Here is a 15,129-nt window from a genome sequence, read left to right as displayed (position 1 = left end):
GGCCACACGTGTATTTGTAAAAAATGTATTTATGTGTTGTTTCTCGTGACGTATTTATAGACTTTTTGACCTCTTTGGAGTGATATTTATGTTCCCTCATCGCCTGAAGATGGCCCCACAGCTGGGCTGAAACCGGTCGCCGCTCATCGGTGATATTTGATCACATTGACGGATTAAAGGTATTTTAACCTCTAGATTAATTTAAATTTGTGATCAGGAGACAAAAAACAACAGAAATGAAGACAAATAATGATCAATAACAGAAGAGAGATCTGAATTCTAAAGGTGAAACCAACTTGTCTTGTTGTAAAACTTACTGTGAGTATGAGGAAAGAATCATCTCATTTAAGTTAATGGTTTACTCAGGTTTGATAAAAAAATAATACAATAAAGTATCAGATATTTATTGAATTTGTCTATTTTTTCATTATAGATTAAGATTTATTATCACTAAATCGCTTATTATTTTACAACTAGGCCTAATTATAGTAATAAATTGTATTAACAACTGAAAAACAATATATAGGCCTAACCCAAACCAAGACAGCCTAAGCATCGGCTTTCATCTGGTTGTCGGACAGTTGGATCTTCTCCCCGGGTTTGAATGCTGGCATGCCGAGGTAAGGGCACGAGGAACATCTGAACGCATCGCCCAAGTAGCACTGCAAAATTAGTTTTTTTTTATTATCAAATATTATAATTCATAATACATTATTAGCTTTGACAAAAAATTTATTTTATTTAAGGTTGTTCAATAGTTTAATGTTCATGTAGTGAATTCAAGAGTAAAATCTTATTTTGCACCTTTGGAATAATTCTTATGTGTTTAACATGGATTTGACATTTTATATTTGCAACCTGGTCTCAGGCGGCCGCCACACTAGAGCAGCTTCTAGCTGTTGGAAAAGGACGCAGCAAACTAAGAATGTTCATGGACATGGTTGTTTTTCTGTCGCAAGTGGTCGTGGTTGACAACTCCCCCTCAACCCCCCACCCCGTAAAAAATAATCCATCGACTAATAGTTAATATGAAATGTTGCAATAACATGCTATGTATGATGGATAAATTGTTGCATATTTAAAGAATTTGTTGAAAAACACATTTTACAGAGCATAAAAACAAAGCAGTAGGGCTTCCAGTAAGGTCAAATATATTGGTAATTAAAGGGTTGAACCAGAATGTTGTTTGGATTACAATGTTAAGTAACCACATGTTTTACTTACATTGCCACATGATGATGTCTTGGTCTCAGCTGGTTCTTTCTTTTCCCCTTCAGATGCCAATTCGTCTGCTAACCCACAGGAACAGTTCTTACAAGCCTTCCTCTTACCTGTCGTTCCACATACTGAAACAAACCACAAATGTCAATCATATATATTAAAACCTGACATAGTATTATATTTCACAGTTCTGAATCAACATCTTGACGGATTTACATGATTTTTGTGTTGAAAGAAAGATAATTTTGTAAGGACGCGTATATTGAAGCCATAATTATAGTTTAGAGTTACAGTTTTTTAGATATTGAGTTTTAATTTTTTTTTTGTCTAGTAGCCGACGCTAACAATTTAAAGTCGTTTCAGTGCTGGTTTAATTAATAGCCAGTGTCAAACTGTCATTGAATTGTTGATGTTACAAATTATTTGTTTACAAAAAATATAGATTGTCGGTGTTTGCCTACATGCTGTTTCACTTTACAATTCAGTTTTTTCCTACCATAAAGAACTTGCGTTATCTAGAAATGTTTAATTTTGAACTATACATCTCAAAAAATTGCGTAAAATCAAGTTTTGTCGTAAATTCAATATATGTAAGTATAAGTTTATGCCATTTAAGTTTTAACTCATGTTTGGGAAATATTTTTTTCAACAAACTATCGCTTAATTGTTTAAGATATAAGAGGTTTACGTGTTTATACTTCTTTTTCTTTTTTATGTTTGGATGTGCGTATGAGAAACTTGGGCACTGACCAAAGAACCAAAAAACCTTATTGATGGGTTTGAGAATAGAGTACAGAGAAAATATACAGACCAGTTCAAGATAACTGAAGTTGAGATACAAAAGAACAGTGAGCTAAGAGAAATGTGAAAAGACCAATATATAGGGGTGCTTTCCAAAAGTAAAAGGCTTGGATGGGCAGGCTGTGGTGGAGAGAATAAATTAACTTATAAAAGTGTATTCCAAGGAGTTCCACAAGAGAGACGACCACTTGGAAGACCAAGAATGAAGTGGAAAACCCGAGTAATGAATCAAATCTTCAGACTGAGATTTACATTAGAAGAAGCAGGGGATAGAAGAGAATGGGAGGTCTAAATCCTCTTAAGGTTTCAGTGGCCACGGAGGTAAGATAAGGTACAGTAAATTATAGTATGCAATGGAAGGTTAGGTGGTATGTAGCTTTTGAACTCAAAACCAGTGTCTGTAAATTTTGGCCGCCAATCTCACTTCAAGGCATTTCAAATCGACACAATTGCTGTTTTATTTTAAAATTATCAGATTTAAAATGCATATTCATATTGTAGAGGCCTATAATGGGATGAAAGAAATAGGTGGCCAGGTGACATTTTGTAAACAAGATGATTTATACCATTGAAACTGCCAGAATTTGTCTTTAGGCATCTAAACTAGCTGTTCTGAGTTTTATCAAATTACTCGATTCCTGTAGGTAGGGCCAATAAATCGTATTGTATTAGGTTATTTCCATCTTGTGGAGTAATCGGTATGAAAATCTAGGGGCGTGCGATGCATTAATTTAATTAGGAAACATAGTGATATCAGTTACGATATAGATCAACTTTGAAAGATACCAAATTTACCAGTCTATCAGTCTTACTAGTTTAAAAGTATTAAATTACAATAGTAGAACTTAAAAAAATACCAAATTTAAATTTATCAGTATAAAACATCAGTCTTACTAATTAAATATCAAGTAACAATGTTTTTTAGTCTCGTGATATTTTTTATTATGATTTTGGGGTGACTTGTTTTAGCTGGATGTATACAGTAGTAAAACATGTCACACACTGCTTACACTTAACATAAACTTCTCATCATTTGTGATGTCAAAAATAAATTATAAAACAATTAAAGCAATATTTACATGTAAATAATTAGTTAAATAAGAACGCCTTCGCAAAGGAAACACAACAACAACCATGTGCTCCTGTACTGCACCCATTGCATTGACTTTCTGCAGGTGTTAGCGGCAATACTGATTCCCCCATGATTTGAATAGTTTTTTGATCACCACTGAATCAAATCGAATCGGAATTTTGATGCATTTTCTTTGGGTACTAAATTAGGCATCGACTTGGACCGGCTAAGTTATAACATGTATGAGCTTTTCAACAATATTGCCCTTGTAACAATATGTAATCTTCAGTGTCCAACAAAGTGGGTTATACCTATGATTTAATTGTCTTAAGAATATTTTACAAAGATTTCCATTAATAAAGTATATAATCTATATTTGAATATTTAATTCAAATATCACATAAAACTATATCGAACAGAATTTTTTTCAAATCCCGCCAAATCACCAATGGATTTTATCTAAGTGATAGTGCCGCAACCCCTAGGTCTAGCCTGAAGTAATGCAAAAAACAATTACGGGCTCGTGCCTAGCATCCTAGGACAAAACAAAAACAAGAAAAACTTAAATATGAGATATTGAAATAAAACTAACATTATGATAACACTTATCACTTAGCATTCTAAGCAATTTTAATCTTAATTTTCAGAGACCTAGTAAAGCCTCGTTCACACGGGGCGAGTTTACAAGCTACACGCCAGCGTGTAAGAAGCCGGCGATTTGGCGAGTTTGCTTGTATTCGTTCACACGGAGCTTGTCCACTCGCCAACTCGCCGACGTGGAGAAAGACGCCGGCGAGTCGGCGAGTGCGCTTGTAGTCGTTCACACGACGCTTTTTCCACTCGCTCAGTAGCTGGCTTGAACCAAATCCTCCAACATCTTTGAGTAACAAGCGCACAAGCACAAGCAACTGTGTTCACACTGGGCTACTTTACACGCCTACTCGCTCAAAAGCTGGCGAGTTGGCGTGTAAAGTAGCGGCAGCGTCAACTTTTTCCAGAGCTTTTTTACAAGCAGCTTTTGAGCGAGTACGTCGTTCACACTGAGCTATTTTACTAGCTGCGTGTAAAAAAGCCGGCGTGTAGCTTGTAAACTCGCCCCGTGTGAACGGGGCTTTAGTGTATTATTTACATTTGTAACTATTATGCCAACATCATTGTTTTAAAAAGAATTTAAAAGCTTGATATATTTTGGGATGAAAATTTGAAATGTGTAACATTTTGATTGAAGTGGAAAGTAGTTATTTTTTAAGTATACTTTGATTTTGTATTGTTCAAATTGATTAGTATGCTTGACATGTTTGGTTAAAAATAAAATATGATAAATATGAAAGCGTGTATGCCGGTCACAGCACTATGACCAAGTTGATGAATATAAATAATGCAAAAATTTAGCTAAAAGATCTAGCTTTGAATTACAAACTAAAACAACTATTTAAACAGAATATTAGGCCTAAATTGCAATTCTAAGATGTAATAGTGTTCACTAATAAGTAATAATTTATAGAATTATATTGCTGGACACTATCATGAGATTTTTCATTATATTTTTTTTTTTCTTAAACTAGATTACAATTTATAGAACGATGTGGGTTTTTCATTACTAAGCTTGCTAAAAATGAGTTACTTCACTCTCATTTCCTATTTGATATTTTGTGCTTCATTATATAGGCCTAGTATTGTTTATACACACACCACAAAATTTAACAACTAATTTAACAGATCATATTTTAATTCAATCAACTATTCAGAATAAAACCCAACTTTTTATAAGTAAATTTTGTTCTTAACCTAACCTAACAAAAAATGTGCACACACATTTTACCACCACTGAATTCATAGGTCTTAATCCGTTTAGGCTTTTCACGCTGAAATAAACTACCGGTTACCTTTAAGAGATGCAGGGTCTGGTTTCTTCAGATCTTCCTCGTCCAAGAGTTGGTCGTCATCGATGAGGTCATCTTCCACAGTGTCCTCCAGTTTCCAGACCGCAGCTACTGATGTTGGCACTGCCTTCTTGAATGATAACTGGCTTGAAGCTCCAACCTGCAGCAGACATTCGGGGATGAGCTAATGCTGTAAAACAGAAGGATCTTCTGCTGTTTTTACACACAGCTAAATATTACCCACAATTAAGCACCGAGGGACTTATACTTAAAGAATGAATGAATTGAAATATTTTTTTATCAGGACAAGTTAATCAGTAACGTAAAGTGTAAATTATCTGAATACAATGGTGTAGCAGTGCATTCATGCCAGTTTGTTGATATTCCTCCAGTGAATTTTGTTCAGTTTTAAAGATATAATTAGCCTAGGTGTTATGTCCAAGAGCTCAATGCTTAAGAAACCCAAAGTTTCCAAAACTTATTTTTGGATCAATAATTTGTCTTCATTTTGGCAACATACAGACTTCTGATTAAGATTACCTAGCCTCATCAGCCTAAGTTTGCCTCAGCATGATTAATTCAATTCAATTCAAATATCTTTATTCGTTTTTATGTACACTGTACAATAAATAGTGTCAAAATAGTTCAACAAGATAAAAAACAGCAAAACATGAGGAATGGTTATAAAAACAACAAAATACATTTTACAAATCTAGTAAGATAATTTCAACTATCATAGCGACTGAGGGAGGTGAAAAAATCGTCAAAAGAATAAATTGCTAAATTTATTAAAAACTCTATCAATATTTTTTTAAATTTGTTTGGATCTGTTTCTTTTTCAATATTTTTTGGAATAAATTTAAATTAAGGCTGGTTATAGGCTACATTAGAAAGGGGAAAAGTTTTAAGTAGGTAGCCTACATAATTGATTAAATAACACACAGTAATTATCTTTTTTTATTATTATTTTACTTAGGCTATAAAAAAATTGTAATTAAATTAGTTTACAAAAGTTTTGAACACAGTTAGTCCCCAGCCTTACATTAAAAACATAAGGATTGCTGAATCATAAGTTATCTAATTCAAAACTTTAAAGAGACAACAAATTATGCAAATATATTCTCCTATAGGCTAAATGAGATACAAGACACATCCTCTAAAATGAAAACTATACTTCTCTTTTTAAAAATTAGATCATGGAATCAAAATTTATTTAATCTGTAAATTTTACTGTTGAAAACTGATTTTGAATTGTAGCCAAAGTGGCATTCTTACCTCATATTTAGGTTTTTTGCTCACAACTTCAACCACTTTGAATGGTTCAGAACCCTTCAAGGAAGATGTTATTTCTGACTTTTCCTCGCCTGTCAAATCAACATCTAACAACTTTGTTTCGATCCAGCCACAAACTTTTAATGAAGACAAGATTTCAGTTTCTGTCCTGCAACAATGTATGCTACATTTAGTGGAGAGCAACAAAATTAAGCTAATATAAAGAGTATTATATTGCACAAAGTTGTTAGTTTATAGATATTGCAAGAAATTGGTGTCTTTATTACTACTGTTGGAATTTTATTTTATTGAAGAAATAACTCAGAAACTAATGAAAAATTTATAACATGTGTCAAAAAATTTCATCAAAAATCTGTGAACTATCTTACTTATCTTTTCTCAGACTAAGAACATTTTTCTTGGATCTCAATTTGTTATACCTTATCCTGGCTTCTAGGGGGGGGGGGGCAGCTGCCCCCCATGCCCCTTTCTGGGTAAGCCCATGTAAGAGTAAAAAACAAAACTGGATTTGTTAATCAAGAAAGTATTCAAAGGTATCTAATTGATTATGTAACGTACCTGTGCCCCTTTTGTACAACAGTACGAAAAACAAAAGAGCCAGAAGGTTTCAACAGTCTGAGAACCTCCCCAAGTATCTGAATCGAATGGATGTATGTGTACGGCTTTCCCACATTAGACAAGACTATGTCAAACGTTGAATCGCTATAGTTTGCTGAAACAAGAAAAACTAAGTTAATAACCTACATAAAAATAACCAATATAGACTGTGAAACATGAAAACAAAATCTTTAATGTCCGGGATTGAGGCTTACTAAAACACCTTAAAATTCAAATGGTCTTTCCAACCATTGAAATTGGTCAATTTACCATCTTTGATTATCAACACGTATGGGTGTCATATTGTACTTTGAAGAACCGACAAAAGCCTCCAGTAATTGAGAAAGGACTACTGTAGACATCCAAGTTCAGTAAGAGTTTAAAGATTTACCAAGAAAAAAGCTTTTTCCATGCGCCAAGGAATCTGAATATCCTAAGGAGAATTCAACCGTACCAGGTACTTTATACACAAAAATTGACCTTTGAACAATAAATATCTCAAACGATAATCAGGCCTATTATTGACAAGGGCATGGTTTTGGAGATTGTTGTTTGTATTTGTTATTAGGATTACTTTGAATATATTTAGATTGTACATTCAAGACAATGGAAAAACTGTGTTGTTTAATGGAAAAAGCAGGAAATAATTTAAGGTCCACATTTTAAGTGAATCATAGTTTAAGTTAGACATGATTATTTTTTATGATGTTGCCAGCAGTTGGCTAAACGTGACAATATAAGCTAGTCTCTAAAATAGATAATGCCTTACACCCAGCTTTGTGAATGGAGGTATTTTCTAACTTTATTGTTAAAACCAAACCCAACTTTAAGATTTACATAGTAACGTTGTGAAATGCTTAAGTAAACCCTCCATGGGCGTAGAAGGGAGGTTACCTCTGCTCTGCAGGCCTACACGTGCATACGGTAATCTGGCTGTGAACCCTTTAGTGTACCTTTTTTGAAGAATTGCATTGCATTCAATTTTAAGTGGATTTCATTAGTGAAAATGACTGTTGTTGGTTTTTGTTAGGTTGCGGAAGTAGCTTCTACAGTGTGTATAGATACAGTGACTCTTGAGTGTCTAGTTAACTCCCACAAACGTGGGAGGATGGATGGATCTGATCTTAAATGTATGTAGTACAGAATTTTTCATTAGTAGGCCTAAACTTGTTTAATTTAGGGGTCTTACCAACTTGGGTCATAAATATTTGTATGGCGTAATTTGCATTAACTTATTAGGTTGCTGTTACGTACCTACCTAAGTTAACTACCTTTTTCAAATTTGACTTATTGCTTATTATTAGCCTAATAAGCTTTAAACCTACGCCAGAGTTTCCAAACTTTTTTATTTAAAGGCTACACTGAACATTTTTAGAAGGTGGGCTGGGCCGGGCAAGCAATGGAAAACAATGAGCTGATTTTACTTTGCTTTCAATCAGTCCTCCATTTTTCCCTACCCCATACCCACTTGACTTACTAGTTTCGATTGGTCGTTCATTCCTTCCTTGAAGTAATTGGTGTCAGCTGTGCAATTAACAATCGAGTGGTTTGTAAAATAACAAATTATAAACAGTAGTATACGATATCTATAGCCTACTCCCAGTACGGCAATGGAAAAAGTGTTCACAGCCTAGGTGACTTAAATCCCTTACCGCCCAACAGATATGTTGGATGGCCTTGACCGTAAAGCTGATTTTAGCGAATTTCCTATATAGGGAATAAGCTATAACCGTAGTACTCATGGTAAGACCTGGACCCAGGACCCATTTACTTTTTGGTTTTGAGGTCCCTAGAGGCCAAAAACACCATCCGTTCAAATTCATATATATATATTTTTTTATATACATATATGTGTCCGTTAGCACGATAACTCGAACAAAAATGATCCGATTTTGATGAAATTTGGTACAAACGTGTAAACCTACGTTTATTCTAGCGAGTTTGCGAACCAGCATGATTGGACCATGGGAACGGGGGTTTATAGGGGGTTTTATGGGGTAAAAATAGGTTTTTCTCATTTTGACCCAGAAAACAAAAAATTTTGCAATTTCTTTTTAAACCGTTTTGTAGAGCTTAAAAAAGAAATCATTTTAGTATATTGAAGCACTGTTGTATGCTTAACGGTCACGGAGAAAATTAAAAAATAGTGTAATTTAAAATTACCATGTTATTCTTACTAGAGGACGTCCAGTGGTCGAAAACTCAACCAAAAATATGTAAATGAAATTAAATGAAAAAATAACAAATGAAAGAAAAATTCTTTATTTATTCAGGCAAAGTTAGGGTACATGGCCGTTTCTTACAATATGTAATGTACCTTAATAACCCCACACTGTAAATAAAAAATGTGATAGGCCTAGGAATATGTTTTTTATTTTCTGTTTATATTTTGTTGTTATTTTGTCACCATCATGGCAACCCATAACTCCCATGTTATTTTTCTTAAGTTTTCAAATTCATTTTTGGTGCTTATTTTTTAGCCTATTTTATTTGGGATTCTGCACATCTACAGGAAAAAATCTTTCCAACAATACTTGTAGATTTTCCCTGCGATTCACACAAGCTGAGAAAAAAGGTTGGTTTTAAAGAAACATGCTTGCCTATTAATATATAGATAGATGGAGAAAATGAAAACTGTTGTAGTTTTCTTGTTTATAGATATATAGGCCTATTGATAAAATTTGGCAAATTTATTTATTTCATCCTATACTATTGACGTATGGTCAAAAAACACTTTTTACCTTCCCCGTAGTAGCAAACCTATGCACTCATTAAATCTAATGTTACCGGTATTTAAATTTGTTAATAAATATGTCTTATTTATGGAAATATTTGAGTATAAAAATATAATCAGACAAGTTGAAATTCGCATAGTCAGCAGGTTTGCTTTGGCGGGGGTATTTTTTTATATAGGTCCTAATTATAATAATAATATAACAACACTATATAATAACAAACGCATGCAGGAATTAATTTTTTTGCGGAGTCTGCAAATGAACTAGGCTAAGTTAAATAGGCCTAAGGTAAATTGCCAAATACCGTGACTCGCCCAAATACCGTGATTCTTGTATTTTCCCGTCAATAACAATAATATTGCTGGTCAAAGACGTTTAATCTTTATATAAAAAGTAAATTTAACTTTTGGAGTTTATTTTAAATGTCTTTGATGGCTGCTGGTGCCATGTCGTCTGGCTCATTTATCAGTTTTAATGTTGACGTTTCTTGAAACAGGTGTTTTCCTTAAGGTTCTTAGTGATTGAAACAAGGAAAGAGGTGAGTGGAATAAGCTTTAGTTTAGTATATTTTTAACTTATGTTACATAGACAATAGACGTATATTTTGAACAAATATGTGTTACTGTTTTGTTATAAACCTATTTTAAGCTGGTCATTGAAATTATATTTTAGAAAACTGCATCACGGTGATTAGCAATGTAAGATTGTTATTTTCTAAATACCGTGACAGGATCACGGTGTTTAGAATGCACATGATAATTTTAATTTAGCTAAAAATAATAATATTTTATGAAATAAGACTATTAAATGTGGTAATAAAGTACTTTTGAGTGGGCTGAATTCACTGCCAAAGTCCGTTTTTAGTTTGGGTTGTCCAATAAATATGTACAACCAAAATAAATCAACCTCAATTCTTAGGCTAGGCCTATTTAACAGACAGGCAAGCTGCAAACGTGGATTAAAACACTTTTAGTTTAATTGTAATTTCAATAAGTTTAATAATTTTCAACTAGAAATTAATTTTTTCTTTAATAAATTGGTGTAGGCTACTTTAGTTTATGGGCATTTTAAGAATTTTAATGCATTTAAATGTTGAAAAATCACATCCACGGCAGGGCCATTCTTGCTATGCTGGGGGCATAATGGTGACGGGGCTGGAATGCTACACCCCAATTCCCTCAACATGAGTCACATGCCATTGCTGGCATACCAATCAATACTCAAGATATTGAAATGAAAAAATTCTGCCCAACATACCAGAGCTCATACCCCAATTCCCTCCTGCATGAGTCACTGGTGGCTATGCATTTCATGTTCAATACTTTTTATAGTGGAGTGTAGGCCTACATACAAATGTTGGGTATTACCTATGTATTTTCTTTTTAAATATTTTTAAATTATTCATCTAATTTAACTTAGCCTAACTTAGTATGGTATTGTCTGTGATTTGTTTAGTTATTGTTTAGTAGGTAACCAATTTATTGTAGACTACTCAATAAATTATTTTTACACTTTCTTCTTGTGTTTTGTTATATTATTTAGGTACCCTAACCTAATATTCCTCCTTTTCCAATCTCCATAAAAGTTTATATTTATAGATAAAAAATGGGAAAGTAATTTATTAAATAGAATTGGAGCAACAACAAAATATTTTTATTGGAGTTTAGCCTAGCCTCTATGGACGTGATGCATTTAATCCTTCTTCTTGCTCTTTACAAACATCTTTATTTCACCTGTCATCGTCATCTGCTGGTACAATTAAGTTTTTGAGGTTACATTTTCCTATTTTTTAAGTGAAATTAGGCAGTTTCTGGTTTTTTTTAGTAACTTTTAGCTGCAAAATTGCTGTATCACGGACTTTTTTTCTGTGAATCACGGAATTAGGAAATAGTAGGAAAATTGAGTGTTGATAAAAAACGGCCATAGAAAATACATTTTTTGGTCATAATACAACCTGAAACCATCATTTTGTTGAGAAAATTGTTCTTATTATAGTGGTAAAAAATATTTGTTCCAAAAGCCGTGGTTTTATTTGTTATAAAGCAATTTCAAGAGAACCGTCCTTAAGGTCACGGTATTTGGGCAGTTTACCTTAGGCCTACTTGCGAGATAGTCCGTCCACAGCCTGGCGACTCCCATAGCAGAGACCAGCAGGTGTTTTACCGCAGGAGCGCACCGCCTGTTTTACATTCCCGAGAACAATCGGATGTACATTGGATGGCGTGGAACGTAGTTATGGTGATTTTCCATCATGAGAGATGTTCCCAATAACTTAGCTGCTGCACTCTAAAGGCAAAACTGGATTCCAGCTTACCAAGACCAGCCGATGCACTCTGTTTTAACACGTTCGCTACTGCAACAGTACGAAATTTTTCATTCATATGGACCAGCAACGCACATATGCGACGGCCAGTTTCCACTCATAGACTGCAGTCGCATACATGCGACGGTTAGTCACATTAAAATAGTCTGCCGTCGCATATTTGCGTCGGGGTTCTAATGCTATTAAAATGCTTATATCTTTGTAACGGTCTATTTAAAGGCACTGAATTCCCTGTAGTGGTCTACAGAGATGTCTGACACACAACTGCGTCGCTTAGTCTGTGGATATGATGATTGGTGACGTCATAATGATAGTTGAAAAAACTGGTCTTTACTTTTCTGCATCACTGTATGTAGGCCTATGTATGCTGCATTATCCTATGTAGCTTTTATATTATTGTTCAGTTATAAACTGTTTTGAATAATCTGTTCTGTTAACTTACTTTCACCTCAAAGCACAAACAAAATTGAACTGTCGCATGGTCTATTTCAAGAAAACTATGATAATTTTCACTGTTGTCTATACTGTAAACAGGGCGTCACAAATATGCGACATTACAAAAGGTTATAAAAAATACAAAAAAACAAGAATGAATTATTTACAAACACGATTGTAGCGTATTACAATGTAAATGATCACTGTTTTACAGGTTTTCGCTCGTGGTCTGTGTGTACTGTTAACCAAGTGACAGTCGGTCTATGCGCAAGATTCAAAGGGATACCTCGGTCTGTGGCAATGACCGTGGCGTCGAATATATGCGAAGCTCAGTAGCGAACGTGTTAAAAGGCGAGTATAGTCGTCCATTGCTTTTGCACAAAGGGAATTTCGATGAATATATTCATCTGCATTGCGGTAAGGGTTAATTTTTGTAAACATACTTATGCGCAAGCTGGTTTTTCGCATGTGATACAAACTGTAGCCTAACTTACATAAAGTTAATTAAGTTGGTGTGACCTAGGCCTAGCAAATCTACAAATGAAAACATTGACACTGTTGAAAAGTTTTGGTAATTATATCGACCTCCGGACCTCACGCGAAATTAAAATTTTTTTTTTCCAAAATGTTCGAAATTTCACGCTGATTTCAAAAATGATTGTCGTTTTTTTCGGAAACGTCCCGTTTTCCCGGAAAATGGGAAAAACGGGAAAAATACTTTTTTGCTCAAAACCCATGTTGTGGGTACTCAAATTGTGCGGAATTTCCTCCTGAACAAGAATATGTAAATTTTATTACGATCGGACCACTATTAAGTAAAATATCACCGAAAAACGGGAAAACGGGGAAATTTTTCTTTGCTTAAAACCCATGTTGTAGGTACTCCTGAACAAGAATATGTAGTTTTTATTACGATCGCTTTTAAGTAAAACATCACCGGACAGGTTACCTAACCTAACATAACCTAACGTAGGTTTAGATTAGGTTAGGATAGGTTAGTTTAGGTTAGGTTAGGTTAATTTAGGTTAGGTTAGGTTGGTTTAGGTTAGGTTGAGTTTCGTTAGGTTAGGTTAGGTTAAGTTTGGTTAGGTTAGGTTGGTTTAGGTTAGGTTGAGTTTCGTTAGGTTAGGTTAAGTTTGGTTAGGTTAGGTTAAGTTAGGTTAGGTTAGTTTAGGTTAGGTTAGGTTAAGTTAGGTTAGGTTAGTTTAGGTTAGGTTAGGTTAAGTTAGGTTAGGTTAAGTTGGTTTAGGTTAGGTTGAGTTTCGTTAGGTTAGGTTAGGTTAGGTTAGGTTAGGTTAGGTTAAGTTTTGTTAGGTTAGGTTAGGTTAAGTTTGGTTAGGTTAGGTTAGTTTAGTGTAACCTAACTTAACCTAACCTAACTTAGGAACTTAGGTTAGGTTAGGTAAGTTTATCAATAACATGAGTATTGTAAGTAAACTAACCTAAACTAACCTAACCTAACCAAACTTAACCTAAACTAACCTAATCTAACCTAAACTAACCTATCCTAACCTAACCTAAGTTCCTAAGTTAGGTTAGGTTGGGTTAGTTTATCAATAACATGAGTATTGTAAGTAAACTAACCTAAACTAACCTAACCTAACCAAACTAACCTAACCAAACTTAACCTTACCTAACCTAACGAAACTCAAACTAACCTAAACCAACCTAACTTTACTTAACCTAACCTAACCTAAACTAACCTAACCTAACCTAACTTAACCTAACCTAACCAAACTTAACCAAACCTAACCTTACGAAACTCAACCTAACCTAAACCAACCTAACTTAACCTAACCTTACCTAAACTAACCAATCCTAACCTAACCTAACCTAAACCTAAGTTGGGTTATGTTAGGTTGGGTAACCTGTCCGGTGATGTTTTACTTAAAAGCGATCGTAATAAAAACTACATATTCTTGTTCAGGAGTACCTACAACATGGGTTTTAAGCAAAGAAAAATTTCCCCGTTTTCCCGTTTTTCGGTGATATTTTACTTAATAGTGGTCCGATCGTAATAAAATTTACATATTCTTGTTCAGGAGGAAATTCCGCACAATTTGAGTACCCACAACATGGGTTTTGAGCAAAAAAATATTTTCCCGTTTTTCCCATTTTCCGGGAAAACGGGACGTTTCCGAAAAAAACGACAACCATTTTTGAAATCAGCGTGAAATTTCGAACATTTTGGAAAAAAAAATTTTTAATTTCGCGTGAGGTCCGGAGGTCGATATAATTACCAAAGTTTTAATTGATATTGTTTGTAAATACAATAGGGCCAGATATTGGTTTTGCCATTTCAAAGACTAGAAAGTAGATAGGCCTACTTACCTAGTGTCAATCTATCAATATTTTCTAGCTGAACATTTCCAACTTTAACGTGATTTTTCTTTATATTGTCAATAATCTCCTCCAGATTACCTTCACCGTCTTGCCAAATCAGTAGTGCTTTTTCTCCAACTAATTCGCTGGAAAATAATTGACTCGTAGTCATTGTGCAATTTGGTACCTAAGCCTTAACCTGTAATGACTAATGACTGAAATTCAGACGACACTGAATGACAGAATGAATGAGAATGCAATGAGAATGACTGACAATCTATTTTATTTTGACAACACAATTGAAACGAAACGGCACACGGAAGATTTCTCAGGTGCCGTTTGACGTCACTAACTGCTGATGTCACTTTGAGGGAACACCAATACCGCAACGATACGGTATGAGCCATCGGCCTCGGTGGAATAGTGGATAGCGTGAAGGGCTGATAA

General features: G+C 34.3%; 1 protein-coding gene across 1 annotated transcript; it reads right to left on the bottom strand.

The window, feature by feature from the left end:
• Window positions 1–388: 388 nt before the first annotated feature.
• Window positions 389–14,957, bottom strand: LOC129002814 (anamorsin homolog). The gene is made up of 6 exons (XM_054430890.1): window positions 14,692–14,957; window positions 6,829–6,982; window positions 6,253–6,418; window positions 4,981–5,137; window positions 1,225–1,346; window positions 389–662 (listed from the first exon to the last, which is right to left on the bottom strand). The coding sequence occupies exons 1-6, from the start codon at window positions 14,852–14,854 to the stop codon at window positions 549–551; spliced, it is 876 nt and encodes a 291-aa protein (XP_054286865.1). The 5' UTR covers window positions 14,855–14,957; the 3' UTR covers window positions 389–548.
• Between the last annotated feature and the right edge of the window lie 172 nt (window positions 14,958–15,129).

This window comes from Macrosteles quadrilineatus, unplaced genomic scaffold, assembly GCF_028750875.1.
Source record: "Macrosteles quadrilineatus isolate MER2022 unplaced genomic scaffold, UCM_ALF_1.0 Scaffold_9__3_contigs__length_116548681, whole genome shotgun sequence".
Taxonomy (NCBI): Eukaryota; Metazoa; Arthropoda; class Insecta; order Hemiptera; family Cicadellidae; genus Macrosteles; species Macrosteles quadrilineatus.
The sequence above is the reverse complement of the archived record's forward strand: the minus strand, read 5'-3'. Positions and strand labels throughout refer to the sequence as shown.

Coding starts and splice junctions, on each gene's coding strand:
- LOC129002814 (XM_054430890.1), bottom strand. CDS start 14,854: ATGACTACGAGTCAATTATTTTCCAGCGAATTAGTTGGAGAAAAAGCA. Junction 5,138..6,252: donor GCAAAAAACCTAAATATGAG/GTAAGAATGCCA, acceptor TGTCTGCTGCAG/GTTGGAGCTTCAAGCCAGTT. Junction 663..1,224: donor AGACATCATCATGTGGCAAT/GTAAGTAAAACA, acceptor CTAATTTTGCAG/TGCTACTTGGGCGATGCGTT.